This window comes from Mus caroli, chromosome 17 (genome assembly GCF_900094665.2).
Source record: "Mus caroli chromosome 17, CAROLI_EIJ_v1.1, whole genome shotgun sequence".
Taxonomy (NCBI): Eukaryota; Metazoa; Chordata; class Mammalia; order Rodentia; family Muridae; genus Mus; species Mus caroli.
The window spans coordinates 47,355,359-47,376,815 of record NC_034586.1 but is presented as its reverse complement, the minus strand read 5'-3'; the positions used below and the strand labels follow the sequence as shown (position 1 = coordinate 47,376,815).

At 41.7% G+C, this 21,457-nt stretch overlaps 1 protein-coding gene across 4 annotated transcripts in view; it reads right to left on the bottom strand.

Moving 5' to 3' along the window:
• Nucleotides 1-21,457, bottom strand: part of Plcl2 (phospholipase C like 2) — a 166,095-nt gene that overhangs the window by 45,067 nt on the left and 99,571 nt on the right. For all 4 annotated transcript variants that reach the window (XM_029471171.1, XM_029471172.1, XM_021186285.2 and 1 more), the window contains one exon: nt 20,317-20,520. In XM_029471171.1, the coding sequence (XP_029327031.1) occupies nt 20,317-20,520 (204 nt within the window). The remainder of the gene's footprint in view (nt 1-20,316; nt 20,521-21,457) is intronic.

Below are 21,457 nucleotides of genomic sequence, written 5' to 3'. Positions count from 1 at the left end.
AGGATGTCCTATGATCACTGTAGGCAGGATGTCCTATGATCACTGTAGGCAGGATGTCCTATGATCACTGTATGCAGGGTGTCCTATGATCACTGTATGCAGGATGTCTATGATCACTGTAGGCAGGATGTCCTATGATCACTGCAGTCAGGCTGTAGGCAGGATGTCCTATGATCACAGCAGTCAGGATGTGACCTGATCACTGCAGGCAGGATGTGCCCTGATCACTGTAGGCAGGTTGTGTTATGATCAAAGTAAACTTTCACAGTCACAGATAATCATCAGGGAAGGAGGCAATGAGAGCAATGAGAAAGTCTTGTGAGGATCTCCATCACTAGCTAGAAATTAGGCAAAGCTTAGCTCTGAAATTTGGAAAATTTAAATATTCTCTGCCAATACTGTGGCTACAATTTGTTTGAATTTGTGAAGAAGAAACTTTAAAAGATAAATGGGCCTCCAGGAACCACTGAGAAAGAGGGAGCTCAAAGACTGTAAGAGCCAGAGGTGGTGGGTAGTTATCAGTAAGCAGTGCTTTCCATGTACAACCGAGCAGATGAACATATGAATGCACAGTGGTTATGATAACATGAACAAAATGTGTGCATGCTCAGGCTGGGAAGAAAATCTCAGCATCAGAGGGCAAAGCACGAAGCTGGGACTACCTACCTGAGGGGGTATTGCCTGCAATAGCTTTGCAAGAGCAAGAGTCAGTTTTCTTTATGGGTCTCCTAGGAGGTTGACTTACTATCCATTGCTGTCCCCATACCCAAGAGTACTTGAGTAAAATAGGATAGAGGAGGGGGCAGGGGAGGAAGACAAGGAGGGAAGGAAGGAGGGAGGGAGAGGGACTGGGCGACTAGGCATGGATCTGGGGAAGAGTTGGGGTGAACATAATAAAAATATATTATTTGAAATTCTCAAATAATTAATAAAAATACTAGTTAAAAGATAAATGAGCCTCATGGCAATGCTTCAACTAGAGTCACCAAGTTAACAAGTACAAAGCAAAACCAAATTCTAAACACAGGAGTGGCCAGAAAGAGCAAGGGTATCACGCAATGTTCACTTATGGTGATGTGAGAGTCTCTGGACAGAAGCTGAGTTCATCATCCTGGGAGCTCTGCACTGACATCTGGTAAGGCTGGTAATTGTGGAGAATGCAACTGCAGTATCAACTGCAGTTCTGTAATAATGCTGCATATGCAGCCCTGGAAATATCACTACATTATAGAAAACTGCACAATTAAAAATACAGGGCTTTATAAGAAAAGTGAGGTTAAGGGCACAACACAGAAAAACCTAAAGCCACACGAATCAATTAAATACCAACAGATGACAGCAGCACAACAGACCTTGAAAAAGCCCTGAAGCAGAAGTGGGCATTGAAGGTTACAGCTTGTGCCGTGAGCTGCTGTGAGGTACTGCAAGAAGGGCACCTGCAATCTCACAGACCAGTCAGCTCACAGTAACACACATGGATGCCTAGAGCTCCAAACAGACTCACGGAACCCAGGGAACTGGCAGGGACTTAACATTCAGTTCACCCGGGAACCGTTTTCTGGTTCACCTAGTGTTACTTACAGACAAAACTGCACATAAGGAAGTGTGAAATTTTAAGTTATTTGCAAAATGTTCTTAAACGTATCAATTGGGAACAAATTTGCATTTTCAAATCAAGTATAATCCCAGCATTCACTATAGAGGGAGGATACTTCTAAAGATTTTTTTTTTTTTTTGCTTGCTTGCTTGCTTCAATGAAGTGCAATTTTAATCCATTTTCTGTCATATTCAACCTAAGCTTGGTGGTGGTATCACACAAGCCTGCTTCCATAATGCACTCAGTTGTTCTCACACCTGGCGGGAGATGATGTCCAGTGATAAGTCAATGTGCAGTGGATTGGGAGTTGTGAGTGGCCCCTGGTCCCAGCCCAGAAAGCTAAGAATTCTCTACCTTTCCAATCTGCTCTAACCTTTTATATCATCCATGGGTGGTTTTCAGGGACTAGAAGAGGCTTTCATGGCACATAACCTTCATCCAAGCCAGGGCACTTCCCGAACCTCTTATGCACTAGATTGCAGCTTGCACAGCAATAACACTCCATTTTATATGGCTGAAATTCCACAATATAAAAAGCCTCTCTGACCACAGTAACTATTTCTATCACTTATCACTCTAATGTACACCTAAATTCATTCGCATATTTAGAAATCTCATTTACAGATGAAACTTCAAGACAGTTTCTGAACTGACTCCCATAAACAGAAGATAACATCAAATGCTTTTAATACACAGTATAGCACAGGCTCTTTATACTGAAATAATCAACTGAATTCAGTAAAAGTGTTATAAGAATGAATAGTATCATGCAGTCAGAATTATTTTAAAAAACCAGCCAGGATTCTTGCAAGATTCTTGCCAGTTGCAGTGGTAGCTTATGAAAGTAGATAGACCAACTGTTTGTATTTGTAATTTTTTTCCTGAGAGGCACTTCCAGAGTTAGCCACTAGAAGTCCTTAGTAATACACATTTGCTAGGCAGGAAGGTGGAGAGAAGGAAGCTAGGATAAGGGGAAGAACATAAAGAGGAAACTTGGAAAAAAATTCATTCCTCAAAGAATAAACCAAAGAAAATCTCAAAGAAGATCAGTTCGGCAGGGATGGAGATGTAGACAGCAAACCCCACAAAAGTCCTAACAGTGCAGCTTGGAGATCTAAAACCGAATGCACATGGTCCACGAGCACACCCTGCTATACAGAACAGCCTAAGAGAAACAAAGAAGGGCTCAAAAGATCCAGGGCTTCTAACTGTCCCCAAATAAATAGTTATAAAATCGATGTACTGAGATATTCATTTCACTATAAACTCCTAGATACATTTTAAATTTCTGAGTTTTAAACTTCAGTTCAGTTTTAACCAAAATATTAAAAATATAAAAATATAACATTTTAAAAAAATGTTATTTTCAAACAGAATTTCCAAAAATGTAAAGAATTTTAGATTTGATTTTATACTATCTCTAATTTTGCACAATATTATATTCACAAGGAAAATAAAAATGTTGAAATATGAACATTGAAACAGAACTTATATGCTGAAAAGGAACTCCATGGGATTATAAAGCTAACCCCACCCAAGCTATATAATTTCTACCAGCTCAAGAAGTTTTTCTGGTTGTGATTTTCCATATGGAGAGTACCAGGAAAGCAAATTCCTGTACATATAAAATGTACCAATTCTCTGAATACTCCATTTAACGATCAACCTGTTATGTTCAGGTGACCACTCTGGGGAATTGTATGTGTATTCTCACACATTAAACTAGTGCATTGCAGGAAGTGTCTTACAACATGCTGACCTTACAGATGAAGGCTCACAGACACCATCCTTTTGCTGGGCCTTTGGTCATGTCAGCCTCTTACCCTCTGCTTTCCTAAACTAACGATAGCACAGTCCAGGAAGCTTGGAACTTAGGTGCACAGCGCGCTCAATATCCTCGTGGCTAAGCACGGACAGCACGAAGGGGTGTGGCTAAGTGAAGGGATGGGCAGTCTGGGAGCTGAGAGGAACCTTTGACAGGATCTGTGTGGGCCGCCATGACAGTCCTGTGGGATACAGTCTCTCCTGGCTTCTGCCTTGGTATGTAACCCGGGCCGGATCCTTCTGTGTCCTTCAGTCTCTGAGCTTTAAGACAGAGAACGCAGAGGTCATACTTTACGTAGAGGATGGTGAGAAGAACAGCTCAAACCTGGCCTGACTCAGTCTACAAAAGGAAAGGTGAACCTGAGCTGCTTCCCCTCAGACTTGCTCTCTTTTTTTCCAGAGAGCAAGTTACTTGAGAGTGACAGGAACTTCACTCTTTCCTGTTTATGGGCCATCTAGAGCACTGAGTGCTTGTTTAAAGTTACTGTTACTAAATTAATTACATTTCAAAAACTCCATTTCAATTAAACATTGTAGTACTGTTATCACTGCCTATTTATAGCGCGTCTTGTCTCCGAGGAGAGGAAGGTGATTAAGAAACACCTAATTAGTTAAAAGTAACTGAACCAACCTCACTGTCTTTTCATTTGTTTCTCTCAGGTCTGGAGTAACCACACATAGATGTTAGTTAAGAGAGAAAAGTAACTGGAGACTTCCTCACAATGAGAAGCAAGACTTGCAGCACAGTGTATCACCCATGGTATCCCTGGTGCGGACAGAAGACCGCATGCAAAGGACTGGTGCACAGCCCTTACACATAAACCCAGATACTGCTCCTGTTGCTGACTGCTCAGCGCAAGTGTGGCAGATCTTCCCCTTTGTGACAGAGCCCACAGCCCACCCAGGTGCTGGGGAGGCCAACCTTCTGTTCTAAAGTCTGACTTTTACTCTGCTGCACAGGGGTCCTGATCTCTATGCTCCAAGTACTGAAGAACAGCTGCTACTCCGGAGCTTAGGGTGATGCTAAAATATACACAAGCATTGTAAATACACGTTGTAAGGCTTCAAGGGGTACAGAAAAATTTGAAAATTAAGAATGCCAATGAAAATGAGTAATATTTATTGAGTATTTACTATGTCTGGGCTCTTGCAGTTCTAGGAGAGGTGATTTCAAGACCATTTTGTAGATAATGAAATGGCAGAAGGAATCAAAGACATTCTTTGTCAGTACCCCACCAGCAAATAACGCAAGATCCAACCACCTCTTTCCTTTCTTTATCCTTCTGTTTCTTGTCATACATTGTATCCTTATATAAAAATACGCGTGTGTACAGTGTGTGTGTGTGTTCACATCCTCTATGTGCACAATGTGTCTAACACCTACCTAGGTGGTTTGTGCACTCTGTACTGTACCTTACTAAGAGCCATCCTTTGCGAAAATACCTCCAAGGAGCCAGCTCACAACAGCAAAGAAAAAAGGACAACGCTTTCCTCCCAAGGTAGGGGTGGGACTTCCAGGTATTAGGAAATGGGTCAAGACTCCATTCTCCAGAAACACAGGAGTGCAGTGTGGCGTCTCACTGGGGCCTGCTGGGGAGATGGAGGTGCTACAGCTGGGGAAAGATTTTTGGTTTTGTTTTTGTTTTTTTAAACAACTTTGCTAGTATATCTAGCCAAAGCCCATGCACACTCAAACTTCCTCTCCTCTCCTCTACCCAGTCCACATGCTACAACCACTGCACACCACAACACTGACTACGAATTAGCTCATGGAATTATCAGGGCAGCATCACTAAGCCTGAACACAGGTTAATGGACCCAGGACTGGAAGGTCCACAGGTGTTCACGCCTATCTTCACCTCATAAATGCTCTGATCAGCCCTCCTGATTTTGACCCCACCCTCCTGACTAGCATCTGGGGCTGAGATGTACCTCAGATGTCTTTGTGGTTTTGGTGAGACCACCGCATACCCCTCAGTGATTAGGGAGTCTACGTCTACTAAGATAAGAAGCATGTCCACTCACCATCAGAAAGGCATGTCACAGAATAAAAGGACATATTATCCCCCTTGACATAATCAGGAGCAGGGGTGGGATCCACATAGGCCCTGTGTGGGTGGGTGGGGCCTAGGAGGGAAAGGGTTTTCCAGGACTGGTCTCTGGCTCTAGCGCTCTCCATAACTCTCTCTTTTGCTAGACAGCTTGCAGAGAGCGGTCAGTCAAGCTTAAGTACCCTGAGAAGAGCCCTCTTCCCTTCCTAAAGGGAGGTGAAAGGAAATGAGGTTTTTGGCCCTAGCAACTTCATCAATTCCCTTTTCTCTACCACCTCACCCCAAGAAATGCATGGTTTGGCTTTCAAAAGAAAGCATGACTTAAATTCTATTATTTGATCAGTTCATTATCAGGCAGCCCAACGGCAACTAGAGATACCACTAAATATGTGTGAAGCTACACATATTTTGGTTAAGTTTTGTTGGGCTTTTACACAAGGGACTCCTTGACAATCACTATTTTCTTGACTCACCTATCATAAAAACAAACAAACAAACAAAAAGACAAAAAACTCAAAGCCCAACTTAGTCCCCATTGTCTCTTCTCTTCTGATCCATACCTCTAAGAGTCTTTGATTTCTCCAGGCAAGAAAGACTCAGCAAATGAAAACATTTTTCTCTTACTAGGTCTGCAATTAAATTATGATCTCATGGACCAAAATATCAAAATGCATTGAGTACATTAAATGAGAGAAACTTACAATCGTACCTTAGGCTGGCAAAGGGAGCTCAGAAGGCACACTATGCAGACTGTTCGGAGCCTCTTTGCTACGCTGACATACTGTAAAGGCAGAGTCAGTACTGCAGGCCTTGGCTCAGGAGTGACTCCTGCCAGAGACACTTGAAACTCCCACAGTAGGAAAGCATAACTGGTAAGGTTTAATGGTTGTGGTTACATATACTGAAATATAAAATTTACAAACTTCCACATTATAAATTCTTTTCAGTTACTTAGAAATGTCTAAGCCACTCTAAAACCAGTTTTCCAATATCTCCTCTAAAATATGTGACATTCAACTAAAATTACTTCAGATAATTTAGATTTGGTATGCCATGGGGACATTTTAGGAAGTTAGTGTGAGAAATCAAATACAGCTACTCTTTTAAGGAGAACACTTGTTAAGACATTTGTAAGTTTTGTTACGGAGGTATGGAAGAGTCAAATATACAATAACAAAAGTAGACCTTGACCTTAGGGAATTCGCTGAAAATCAGTGGGTGCCATGCAGTTCCGCCTAACTACAGTCAAATAACCATTTCTATTCAGAAAGACAGATTTGTGTTTTGTTTTGTCACAAGATAAGTGACATAGAAGCCAAAAGTATTTCAAGCCTTCAAGCCTCATAATGACATAAACAATGGAAAACTCCAGCTGACCTCTTTGCAGTGTAGGAGTATAACAATTATAAACACAGCCAGAATTATCTACATGGATTTAAAAATAATTAAGGATTCCTGTAAACAGATGAAGACCCTCCTACATAAAACTTCCATATAAAAATGTAACATCCAGCTATTCAGTAGAGAAATACATGTTTTAATTTCAATTGTTGTTTTTAAGTTAATTAGTAATGGAATCCTTACAATTAAACGTAATTCTTACTACGTCATCCTCGACCACTGAGGTGATGTGACAGTACTGTTCTTGTGGGTCTTGGTTTCTCCCATAGCAAACTGGTAGAGGGAGCTGAGGGGGAAACACTGTGACATGGAGCACTGGGGGCTGGGTGAGGGCTCAGTGGACACTGCGCTGACCACGGAAGCAGGAGACCCGAGCTTGTCACCCAGCACCCATCTAAAAGGCCGACCCCAGCAATGACCAGAATCCTAGGCAGAGACAGGCAGATCCCTGGACTGCACAGGCCAGCTGGGCACAGTCAAACAGACGAGCTCTTGTCTTCCAAAGCTAGGTGAAGATCTGAGGAAGACACCCCGTGTTGGCCTCCACACATGCTTCCACATGCATGCCCATGAAGGTACACATGGAACTGGTGCACACTGACATGAACACACATACAAACCTCCCCCCACTACAGACAGTAATTCTAGCACTTGGGGCTAAATTAGGAAGACTGCCAAGGTTTACAGCCCAAAACAGCTACAGCGAGACCCTGTTTAAAAAGAGAAAGAGGGAAAGAAAGACAGAGAAAACAACCACAAAAATTAAATAGAGCAACAGTGGGAAGCTGGCATTTCCCAGTGGGGAGCAGGCAGTATGCACAGGGCACACCCTCCTAAGAAGCCTGGAGAGCATGAGGGTGAGGGTAAGTCTTCCCACCGTGCAAACAAAAGGAAACACAATAAGGAACTGACAGGCAATGCTTAATTTGTCTTTCTTATGGACTACAGCCAAAAGCAACATACCAGCAAAATGAGGCCTTCCAGCTTTATTAAAATGTCAGTTGTTATTTATGAGAATACACCTGTTTGGGTGGCAAACGTCAGATTCCTAGTATTAACAGTGCTGTGGAAAGATACTTAATAACACTTGCCTGAGTTCATGACCAAGTGTGCAGGCCCAAGTAGGTGTGAACAATTACATTTACTTAAAACCAGTTCTGTAATATATGATTTGCCATATAAACTGGATATTTCAAAAGCCTCGTTTTTATGGAGTAGATTCAGTGTAAATTATTCCATTCCTTAGATTGCTGTCCTCTAAAATGTGTTTTCACAACAACAACAACAAAAAAACCCCTTATGTCACAAATAGAGACAAACTCACTGTTTTATTTACAAACAAACTCAAACCCATGCATTACAATTAATAGTGTGTGTGTGTTATGTAGACATTGTGTGTGTGTGTGAGAATATACATACATGTGTGTGGCTAAGCTTGAATGTTATTTCTCAGGATCTTTCCACCATGTTTTGTGAGACACTGCCTTTCACTGGTTTGAAACACAATCTTTATTAGGAGGCTGGCTGGCCAGTTAGCCCTAGGGATTCACCTGTTTCCTCTCCGTGCTGGATTGCAAGTATAACCACCGTCACAACTGGCTTCAAATATGCAAATGTATATGTGTGTGTGTATGTGTATATGTGTGTGTGTGTGTGTGTGTGATCTGGGTATCCAAACTCAGGGGCCGTGCTTGTACAAACAAGTACTTTGATGGCGGAGCCATCTCCTTATCCTAACACTAACAATTCTATGTAATTTCAATCTAGTGCTACTGAATTTCTCCATTGAGTATCATCTGCTCCACTACATGACACAGAAATAGCTGAAAAGAGATTGGGTTGGTTCCTCAGGACAGGGTCCTGCATTTCTAAAGTTAGGGAATAACATGACACTCTTAATAAGTAAAATTACACCATCAATGAAACTTAATCACTTTGACACAATAACGTATTAAACAACTCATCCAAGTGATGAAATCTTTGGCAAAAGTGTTTTTTATAAAGACATTTACATGTGTATTTCATACCAACTGAAAGCCACACTTTGACAATAGCACTGATAAAACATCATTTGCATAAAGTAGCACCATTAACTGGCCAGAGTGCATCCTGAATCCCACTAGCCCATGAGGGCCACTAGCAGTCTTAAGTAGCCCAGAAAGTGCATTCTGTTTGACAGTGCACTCCACCTGGGAAATCTCCAGGGTTTCTATCAAGGCCTTTGCTGCTAAAGGTGACTCAGCCACCTAGGAGCCAAAAACATAGGCCAAAAGATCAAAAGGACATGACCTCCTTGTAGGCTCAAAGGTCATGGGCAGCCAGGCAGCCCCAGGAGCAGGCTGAATGCTATGGTAACATCAAATGTGGGCTCCCGGCAGGCTACTTCCCTTGTTTTGTCAATTTGAAATTATTTGGAACTTGCAAACTGCACAAAATATACAAATTACTATATGACAAATGGCGATCGCAATCTCTGCTTCTTTGAGAAGAATTCCCCGACACAGAACTTACACAATGCACAAAACAGTTTGCAGAAGACAACGTCATCATGACAACAATGGCATAGCTTAAGATACAGGCAGATCCTAGATGCTGCACAATCATACAAAGGACCGCGTCTTACTAATATTTGTTGCTTTTGTCAATACGCAGTTCTGTGTTCTGGTGCTGGAGAAATGAGATGACCAGCATCTACGCACGAGGCAAATGTGTCTTTCGGGTTATCACCACCATCACCTTCCCCCTTTATTCTTGGCAACTATCTGACTTTATACAAATCACTCATCCAGATATAACAAACAGATGCCATTTTGCCAAGATGCTGGAAGAAAAAGTATTATTCATCTGACAACAACCAAGACACACAGAGAATAACTCAGCTCTATTTTTTCCCCCCTCAACAGTCATAAAACACACTTTTTAGCTTGCCTAGATCACCTAATGTTCTACTTCCTGCTACTCCTGCTGACTCCTTTCTGGATCGCCCAACCCTTTTTCTAGGTGATATTTCAGGAAGAAAGTCATTAGAGTGATGTAAAAGGTGGGCTGCAGCAGGGCAGGGGAAGGCCAAAAGGCTCAGTGGCCTGGTGGTTGCAGAGGGGTAAAGGGAACGGTGTGAAGAAGTCGCTTCTCATGCATGCACACTGTGTGGAGCACAGTAGGTACTTTCCACATATTCAAAGGATGAGCTACAGAGCTTAGGTAACTAAGCACCGAAAGGTTCCGTTTCCTAGACGTTTACTCACTGAGTAAAAAGATCAGCTTCAAAGCCAGGACCTGTGAAGACACCATCTTCCAAATTATCTTATACCAAGAAGCTGGCGAGAGTCCCAGAGGTCTATCAATTAGTGTTATCAATTTCCTTTACCTAATAAAGACAGGGCAAGAGGTTTCCAGTTCCTAGATAAAAGAGGAAGTAGAGGTGGTCTCCCATCTCCTGTGGTCAAGTCAGAGAAACTTTTGAGGCAGCTAGAGGACCCTTCCACCTTCCTTCACAGGCTAAGAGGGTAAAGAGGGAAACTGTTAGGATTCAGATGGGCATCTCGGGTATGCACGAAAAGAAGACATGTAAGACCACAGCTCTGCAGAAACCCAGTGTGCTCGGAATGAGTGGAAGAGAAGTGAGTTAAGGTGGGAGATAAAGAGCTGCCCAACAGCGGAGCAGCTCACTCTAAAGCCAGTCAGCGAGCCAGACTGAAAACTTAGGAACATTCACTGCCCCAGAGAAGGAGAAGACTTAGCTATTGCTTTTCACCTGGGTTGAATATTAAGTCCTCAGAATCTGTCTCAATGGCAGAAGACGATAAAAGACTGCAGTAGAAAAATGACAGGAGGAGAACATACCCTTCTCGGTGTGTTCAGAATCTAGTGTGGACCATAGTTCACAGAATAAACTACACAAGGAAGCTAAATCCATCCCCATAGCTGCAAAAATAACCAGTCCATAGTGATGTATAGAAATACAGACTTATAAAGATGTATGAGTCCCTCTTAAACAGAATTTCCTATAGGGATCCTTGATAGAGAAAATAACTTGGTAAACAACTTTAATGGCGCCTTAAACCCACAGAAACAATATACTTGTTTTACAATAATACAAAATAAGTCTAAGGGGGCTGATGATATGGCTCAGCGGTTAAGAATACCTGTTCTTCCAGCAGAGAACTCAGGTTCATTTCCCAACGCCTCCATGGTGATTCAAAACTATCCCCAGCTCAATAAGGGATCTGAAAGCATCCTCTGACTTCTACCAGCACCAAGTGTGTACACGGCATGCGCACACGTGCACACACACAAAAACACACATAGGAAAACACTTATAAAAATTTAAAAACCACTTCTAAGAGAAAATATGCAAGATAAGGTTTGAAGGAATTAAGGAAGAATACATTCATACTCAGTATGCGATTTGGTGGAAGCATGGGAACTGATTTCTCTGCGTTTTGCACAGGAAGAATAAAAGACTACAATACTCTAGTGTTCTTTTGCAAAATGCATAAGCTTATTTCCTGGGCTTTAGGTTTCTGATGAATTTTGTGTGTCTGTCTCCCTAGATGAGTATTTGATAACATTCATGGAAATAGAACATTTGAAAAAATAAGTCCTTTACCTTTAAAAAGTAATACCAAAGTCTTAAACAAAGAAGCAAAACTGAAGACCCTATCAAGCCCATGGCCTCACACTGCCCCTCGAATTCTCTAGGCAGTCCTGCTACAAATGAAACCTCCCAAGAAATACAAATGTGCTAATCAAGGGCTCCAGCTTGCCAACCACAGACGACTGGGCAGTACCACACCTATCAATTACTAGCTTCCTTAGACATTTTGAATGATGCTGTCATTATTTTGGACAATACATTGGATTGCTGCATACAGGTTGGGCATCCCTCACCTAAAATGCCTAGAACCATAAGTGTTTTTATTTTTAAAATATTTTCATACACTTGCTAGTTGAGCATCCCCAATTTAAGAATCCAAACTCCGCAACAGTCCACATCTGGACTTGGAGATTAGGGATGCTTAGCACTGATCACAGCCTCTGATGAAACCATTTGAGAATATGTTGAGTCCCTTAACAGAGACAAAAATTGGACTTAAATGATAAAAACTGCTATATGGTATGCTGGCTGGTTTTGTATCAATGTCACACAATTTAGTCGTTTTGAAAGAGGGAAACTCAATTAAAAAAATAACCCTACCAAGTTGCCCTGTGGGCAAGGCTGTGACTCATTTTCTTGATTGATGATTAACGTGAGAGGGCCCAGCTCATTATGGGCAGTGGGTACTATAAGAAAGCAGGCTAATCATTTCTCTAGGTGCTTCTCGCTATTCAATATCCCTCAGTTGAGAATTCTTTGTTTAGCTCTCTACTCCAGTTTTTAATAGGGTTATTTGGTTCTCTGGAGTCTAACTTCTTGAGTTCTTTGTATATATTGGATATTAGCCCTCTATGGGATGTAGGATTGGTAAAGATCTTTTCCCAATCTGTTGGTTGCCATTTTGCCCTATCGACAGAGGTCCCATTTATCCATTCTTGGTCTTAGAGCATAAGCTATTGGTGTTCTGTTCAGGAAATTTCCCCCTGTACCCATGTGTTCAGGCTCTTTTCCACTTTCTCCTCTATTAGCTTCAGTGTATCTGGTTTTATGTTCAGCATCCTTAGTCATCAGGGAAATGCAAATCAAAACAACCCTGAGATTACATCTCACACCAGTCAGAATAGTTAAAATAAAAAACTCAGATGACAGCAGATGCTGGTGAGGATGTGGAGAAAGAAAAACACTCTTCCATTGCTGGTAGGATTGCAAGCTCGTACAACCACTCTAGAAATCAGTTTGGCGGTTCCTCAGATAATTGGACATAGTACTACCTGAGGGTCCAGATATACCTACCACTCCTGGGCATATACCCAGAAGATGCTCCAACATGTAATAAGGACATATTCTCCACTATGTTCAAAGAAGCCATATTTATAATAGCCAGAAGCTGGAAAGAACCCAGTTGTCCCTCAACAGAGGAATGGATACAGAAAATGTGGTACATTTACACAATGGACTACTACTCAGCTATTAAAAACAATGAATTCATGTAATTCACAGGCAAATGGATGGAACTAGAAAATATTATCCTGAATGAGGTAACCCAATCACAAAAGAACACACATGGTATGCACTCACTTATAAGTGGATATTAGCCCAAAAGCTCGGAATACCAAAAATACAATTCATAGACCATATGAAGCTCAAGAAGAAGGAAGACCAAAGTGTTGATGCTTTTTTCAGTCCTTCTTAGAAGGGGGAACAAAATACTCACGAGAGGAAATACGAAGACAAAGTGTGGAGCAGAAACTAAAGGAAAGAGACAGCCCTACCTGGGATCCATCCCCCTATAACAGTCACCCAACTCAGACACTATTGTGGATCTCAAGTGCTTGCTGACAGGAGTCTGGTATGGCTGTATCCTGAGAGGCGCTGCCAGAGCCAGACAAGTACAGAGGTGGATGCTCGCAGCCAGCCATTGGACTGAGCACAGGGGGTCTCCAATGGAGGAGCTAGAGAAAGGACTGAAGGAGCTGAAAGGGTTTGCAACCCCATAGGAAGACCAACAATATCAACCAACCAGCCCCCTCTCCCCCCGCCAGAGCTCCCAGGGACTAAACCACCAACCAGCCACATATGTAGCAGAGGATGGCCTTGTTGGGCATCAATGGGAGAAGCCCTTGATCCTGTGAAGGCTCAAGGCCCCAGTGTAGGGGAATTCAAGGGCAGGGAGATGGGAGTGGGTGGGTGGGGAAATACCCTCACAGAAGCAGGGTATTTTCCAGGGAGATGGGAGGGGGGATGGGATGGGGTTTTCCTGGTGGGAGGCACTGGGAAAGGGGATAACATTTGAAATGTAAATAAAGAAAATACCCAATAAAAGAGAGAAAGAGAGAGAGAGAGAGAGAGAGAGAGAGAGAGAGAGAGAGCGAGCGAAACCAGGGTGATCCAGCCACAAGGTACAAGCCATAAGCCATTAAGCTGTGTTGCTCCATGACTTTTGCTTCAGTTTCCGCCTCCAGGTCCCTGTCCTAACTTCCTTGGATGATACAAGTACAACCATAAGACAAAATACTCCCCTTCCTCCCCAACTTGCTTGTGGCCATGGCGTTTTATCACAGCAATAAAAACCTACCCAAGAAAGAAATTGGTTCTGGGTCATAGGGTACTGAGGAGAGAGACCTGAACAGATGTTCTGGGAGAATTGTTGTAGCATTTAAAATTTGGGCTGGAAACGCCATTGAGTGTTAGGAGCTCAGTGTGATGTTTTATGTGAGCTCAGAAGATAAGAGTGTTGTAAGAAATGTAGACAATAGATTATGAAATTTCAGAGGGAAGTTTTGACAGTCCCTTAAATACTCTATTGGGCCATTCAATATTCTGAATAAAGAGCTACTAAAGTGAATCTTGGCATTTCTGAGACAATCTACTAGTCAACTGGGGCTGAAGAAAAATCTATGATTAAAAATCAACCCGTATTATTGAGGCAAAATCTGGGAAGTGTTTCATCAGGGTCAGCACACAGCAGCTGTGGTTTGGAGTGGACCAAAATTGTACTTTGTGCTGGAGGTCTAGGATTCTCCCAAGTAGTAATAGTTCTGAAGGCATGAAGGGGTCGTGAAGAGCAAATAAAATTTGGCTCGGTGAGAAGCCAGCACAGGCCTTGTGGAGGTGTAGGAGGAACAGCAGAGAACACTTCAGGGATTGTGGGGAGAGAAAGAAGCTTGTCACCCTGTGGTAAGCTAGAGTCACTGAAGAGGCCAGCAGGCCATTGGTGAAGGTGCAGCCCAATTACAATGGAGACCCCAGCATTTTTGAGATTCTAAGATCATGCAATCAAGAATAGCAACAGCCATTGAAGCAGAGCTGACTTAAGCCTAGGAACAAGCTATCTATACTGCAAATAGCAGAAGTAGAGAAATGGAACCTTTGAAGCCCAGGGGAACATGAATCTCAGGCATGGTCAAGCACTGGATTTTGTATACTATTGAACTCTGATTTCTCAATGGTTTGATTGTAACTGTGGCCAGGTGCTTCCCTCTTGAAGAAAGGATTTCACTTATTTTCTATTTTACAGGAGCTCACAGTTGAGAGATTTGAACTTTTAAAGAAACGTTGGAGTTTATAAAAGAGACCGGTTAGTTTGAAGAGACTGGCTATTTTAGAAACTTGGATATTTTGGAGTGTCTTTGAAAGTTGGCAACCATATTGAATGTTTTTAAAGAGATGAAGTTTTAAAGACAGTGAGACTTTTAAGTTTGGAGTATGTTTTATATTACAATATTGACATTAATATAACATCTTGGGGACAACAAGCAAAGAAAAGTTATGGTTTAACAGTGATGAGTTTGTATGTCAAGCTGACAGGGGTCTACTGTGCTGGCTAGCTTGACACAAGATAGAATCATTTTGGGAAAGGGAACCTCAGTGAGAATTATTGGCTAGATTCTGGGTATGAGGGAGACCATGTAGTTTTCACAGAGCAGTTTCTGTGAAGACATATAAAGGCATTAAACTGGATCAGAAACACTTATATAACCAACAGTGTGTGTGAGCCTTGAAGCTCTATAACGTAGAAATTTCTAGTCTCCTTGCTCCTGACAACACATGACAGCATCATCATATCATCTTGTAACCATTTCTCTCCCACTGGCAACTGAGAACTGAGAGCACTGCAGGTCAGGTCTGAGCTTTTGGAAGCATCACGAGCTGAGCGTCTCTGGCCACTACAAACCATGGGTTTTGTACCTTTTGGCAAGATGCACTTATATCCATAATTATCACTCCTCCACTCCCCAACTCTCTCCACTTCCCTCCCTTTGGGTCAATCATGTTCTAAAAGCATAACGTTCTATCTGTCTTTTATGCAGACATTTTCATCTGTCCATAGAGGTGACTCCTCTAATTGAAAGGATCTCTGAATTTCAAGAGAGTGACAGAAGGAGTTGTGAAGGAGAGTCCTGAGGGAGATGGAGATCAATGGTAACCTTGGATGGAGATGACCAGCAACCTTACTCAGGTCACCTCTGACTGGATCCAGATAGCAGGCTGCACTAACCCTGAGATGTGATTTTCTCCTCACTGAGCAGAGCACTGCATGTAGCAGTGGCAGAGAAAGCACACAAAGCCCTGTCTGTGGCATAAACACAAGGTTCCCGATCTCTGTGCTGACTATCAACACTGCTGTGTGAAGACAGGCTTTCACTTTGCAGATTTAAAGAACAATTTGTCATATAATACATTTAATCATGTTTCCCTCCCCAACTCCTCCCAGACACTCCATACTCCTACTCACCCGACTTTATGATTTCTCCTCACTTTGTTTCAAAAAAGAAAAAAAAAAAAACAGAAACAAAAAGAACTCACAAAAAAGAAAATAAATAAATAGAGACAAACAGTAAATGACCAATAGGAGAAAAAAGCTCATGTCAGGTTTTGATCAATGAAGGTCTGTGAGTTTCTTTGTGGTTTAAGCTTAAGAAACTTCTACAAATACGAACTATTCATTTGATCTTCCATATAACTTAGGGTTAGGAAATAACTAGACATGAAAAGTGCCTCAAACGTTTCCATTTTTACTCCATTCTCTTATTTTTCTAGAGAATTCAAAAGGAATCCCAGCATAGGCTTCTGAGTTGATTTTATCATACGTCTTAGCTTCTAGGAACTACATGGGTCCCTGAAGACAGAATATACTCATGGTGGATAATGCAGGCCCTCTGGTACTAGAATACTATGTCCCCAATGGCTTCAGACACACTTGGCCCTGACCTTTATACTTTATTTAGATACATATTTTAATGTTTGAGAACTCCATGCATTGTATTTTGATTATATGTACCCCCTTACAACTCCTCCCAAATCTGCCACTCATTCCATACCACTCAATTTTCTGTCCGTGCTTTTTAAAACACATCTGACATAATCAGTGTTGGCTATATACTCTTGAGTGCGTGCTCATCAACGGGAGCATATTCCACCAACCAGGACCTTAAAGAAACCAGGACCACACTCTTAAAGAAAACTACCTCTCCATACCCCAGGAGCTTTCAACTCCCAAAAGCTCTTCAGCAGATGGGGAGATTTCATGACCACCTTTCTTTCTGTCTTGAGCTTGCAGAGGTCTTGGGCATGATGTCACAACTATTCTGAGTTCATATGTGCAATTACACTGTTCTATCAGTAAACACTGCTTTGTTGAAGTCATTGACTGCTCCTATCTCTTACACTCTCCCTACCTCCTTTTCTGCAATATCCTTGAGTTTTGAGGTGGTGGTGGAGGTAGTGGTGTGGTGGTGGAGGTGGAGGAGGGGGAAGAGGAGGAGGAGGAGGTCTGTTATAGATGTCCCATTCAAGGCTAAGTTCTCTGAAGTCTCTTATTCTCTGCACTTTAACCAGTTGTGAATCTATGCTATATTTACCATCTCTACAAAAAGAAGCTTTTCTGACAGGTGTTGAGAGATACACTAATCTGTGAGTACAGCAACATTCATTAGGTATTGTTTAATACAATGTCCATTTATTGTAATGATAGCAGTAGATTTACCTCGAAGTCATGATTACCCACAGGTTCTTGGCCCTGAATATGGTGTGAGGTATGGGTTCCATTTTATGGAGTGGGCTTTAAATCAAGTCTGAAAGTGTTTGGTTACCGCTATAACCCTCATGCCATTATTGCACCAGTAGCATATCTTGTCAAAGCAGTCTTGCCAAGTTTATAGGCAGGTGAGCTCCAGGAGGATTTTCTCCTCAGCCACCTTCCTGCACTATGAAAGCTAGGCAGGGTTGGGGCTTGATTTCTTCACATTCTACAACTCAAGTGTGCAGTGTTTTACAATCGTAGCTGTACCAGTTTGAACTCCCACCAGCAACAAAAAGGAGTTCCCTTTTCCTTTACATCTATCCCAGCATTTCACATCATTTGATTTTTTCGGATTTTAGCCATTTTGACTGGGTAACATAAAATCTCAAAACAGTTTAATTTGCATTTTACTTTTGGCTAAAAACGTTGAACAATTTAAAAACAATTACTTAGTTGTTATGTTTGATATTTTGAGAACCTCTGTTTAGCTCCAAGACCCATTTTTAAACTGGTTTAATTGCTCTCTTGATGTTTATATTTTTAAAAATTCTTTGGATATTCTAGATCCTAACCTTCTGTCAGATGTGTAGCGAATAAAATTTTCAAAAAAAACCAAAAAAACCAAAACCAAACAAACAAACAAACAAACCCCCAAACACCTCTGTGATTAAAAAATAATCATCTAGAGATGTTTCCTCACTCTGATTTTATGGAATACTTTTAGAAAAACTGCTGTTAGTTCTTCTTTTAAAGAGTGGTAGAATTGTGCACTGAACACATCTGGCCCTAGGCTCTTTTTTTCCCAGAAAAATTTTAATTACTTCTTGTATTTCATTGGACGTTTTCCAATCCAGTCTGTTAGTATGTGTCTGTCTGTTAATTGAGGGATTGAGATCATTAATAACAAGAGTTATTATTGAACAACTTGTATTCATTCCTGTTGTTCTGTTGCTTTCATGGTGTCTTATTACACATTTTTTTGATTACGTGCTCTGACATTGGTTATTGCCTCTACTTTCTTGGGTGTGTTTAAAGCTCTCTTCAAAACTAAGTGTTCTTTCCAGGGGATGATACGCTCAGCAGCTTGTCCCTAGCAGGAAATGCTGAGTCCTTTGAGTGTCCTTGAAATCTAAGCTGAAAGGGAAGGAGAGTAAACACCAAACACAATGTGTGACTAAGGTGATAGCTGATCTTCACTCTCATTTTGGTGGGGTTTACAATCATCATGGAAGCACAGCCCTAAGTTTGTCTATAAGGAAGTTGAACAAAGGAGGGAAGAGGCACCCTGACTGTGAGTGGCTCCATCCCATGGGTTGGTGCTCTGGAGTGAATGAAAAGGAGAAGGTAGTAATCACCTCTGATGAGTCTTGTTCAGAGGAACATTTCCCCAAATTATTTTTTTCTGCCGCCTTTTCTCCAGTGATGTTTATCAATATACCAAGAAACCAAGATTTCTCTTAACAGTGTGGGAAATGCTAGCCTTTGATATTTGGACATCCCTTTAATCACCTAATCCCCTTAAATTACAGCTTTCACTAAGTTATAAAGCAGTCAGAAGGGTTCTAGATAAGGTGAGTGATGACAATCCTATAGTCTCCTTGAACCTTGACTGGTGTTTGGTTGGTTGGTTGACTTTGGGTTTTCAAGACAGGGTTTCTCAAGAAGGAAGTCCTTGCTGTCCTGGAACTTGCTCTGTAGACTAGACTGGCCTTGACCTCATAGGGATGCCCCTGCCCCCATCCTCACCCCAACCCCTGCCTCCTAAGTGCTGGGATTAAAGGCATGCACCATCGCCTCAACCACTACCACCTGGCCTTAGCCATCATTTTTAGAATGGAGGAGGCTGTAGCAAGGCACTTATCCCTGAATATCCTCAATGGTAAAAGGCGACAGCCTGGCCTACTTGAGAGAAGACTGTCTAGCACCACCAAACTAAAGGAGTCACTGCTGATACACAGCCAGTTCTTACAGCCTCGTCTATATTAGAAATTTGAAATGAGTACCGTTCACAAATTGAATTCTTCCTTAACAGGCCAGTGAAATTGCTCAATGGTGAAAGTACTTGGTTTGTAAGCCTGAGGACATGAGTTCAATCACTGGATTCTACAACAGGGGAGAGAGTTGTCCTCAAAGTTGTTCTGTGACTCAGGTAGACATGATATGGCACACCAAGTAGCCCTTCATCTGACTCACATAGAAACACAATATGAAAAACTCTCCCTCAGAGTTTTGAAAAATTATAAAGCACAATAAAAGAGCAGCATCCAACTAAGAAAAATGCAAGATAAATCTTAAAGGTAAAAATGTAATATTTTAGGTGTCCTGAAGGTAACTCATTAACACTAAGCTGATTACAAATGAAGGCGCCTCAGAGCAGCTGCCCCAGGAAGGAAATTACCACACAGCAGCCTTGTGTGATGCGAACATCTGCCCTTGATGGGATTTCAGACACATCTTGAAAAAAAAAATCTAATTTATTACTATATTGGGTTGAGGGGAAAAGTGGAAACAGAATAAATCAATGACTAGAAAGGATTAAAAGTTTTTGGTTTTGTTTTGTTTCTAAATCACATAAATAGGAAAATGCAAAAACATTCATTAGAAGCTGATTCAGATTCAGGTCTTAGGAAGCTAGTGTTTAATCTGACTGAAGAAAGGATCTCTGAACCCTGCTTTCTAGCAGGGATGCAACACAAAACTCTTTCAAAAACACAAGGCCAGGGGAGACACTTTTCCCACATGAGAGCACGAAGCATGAGACAGGAAGCTAACGCTGTGCACATCTGGCAAGGCATCCTCTGACACCTCTCTCCACAGAACTCACCATGTCATAAGTCGTTACAATCTTCTTCAGCACCTCAGGCACGATGGCTTGCAGCTCCATGGTGGGGTAGGGTTCACTAAGGTTCAAGACCACCAGGGGGTTATTGTCAGGCCCCAGGAATCGAGGAGACACGGCCAGCATGCACTGCATGAGGTTGGCCACGGAGGAGAGGCCACACAACTCCTTGAATGACACCACTGCATTCTGCAAATAGAAAGGAGACCCTTGAGTCATTGTGATGGCTATCCTTGGTTGTTAATTTGACTACATCTGGAATGACCTAAAACCCAAATGGCTGGGCATACCTGTGAGGGAGTTTTTCTTAATTAAATAGCTTCAGGTGTGAAGACCCACTTCTAATCTGGATCAGATCTTTGAAGTGGAAAGATACATCTTTAATCCAGATCTTTTGAGGTGGGAAAATCAACCTTTAATCTGGGCTACATCTTCTGCCAGAAATCTTAATAAAGGGCATAAAAGAAAGCATTCTCTTTCTATGTCTTCTTTACCTCACTAGTAAGTCCTTTGCAGGCATTAGAGCCCCCTTCTTTAGGATTCCAGTGCATAATGAAGAACAGCTGAGACACGTGGCCTGGTAAACTGAACAATTACTGGTTTCTTGGAACTTCCATTGGTAAATAACCATTGTTGGACTAGAAGGGCCACAGCCTGTAAGCCAGTCCCCAAAGAAATCTAATATATAATGTAATATAATATAATATAATAATGTAATAACATCATACACACACAAACACACACATTTTGGTTAGAGTATGAGTATGAGTAATATAATATAATAATGTAATAACATCATACACACACAAACACACACATTTTGGTTAGAGTATGAGTTGGGTGTGTGACTCTAGGCATGCTTGTGGACAGAGCAGGTAGCTAGAAGGTACAGATCTGGCTCCTAAGTAACCTGTGTTCTGGAACTAAGTTTTGAATTTAAACATTTCATTTTTATTAATATTGCTTTAAACATGACTGTCAAGCTATGGAACATTTTGTTTAAAATCATTTTGTGACCATGGTATAGAAATAAATTACTGTGACATCTAAAGTGTGTTCCCCCAAGCAGCCTGTGATAACTGTTTTCTTCACAGCATATCCTGCATCTGTCCCCTCAACCCTATCT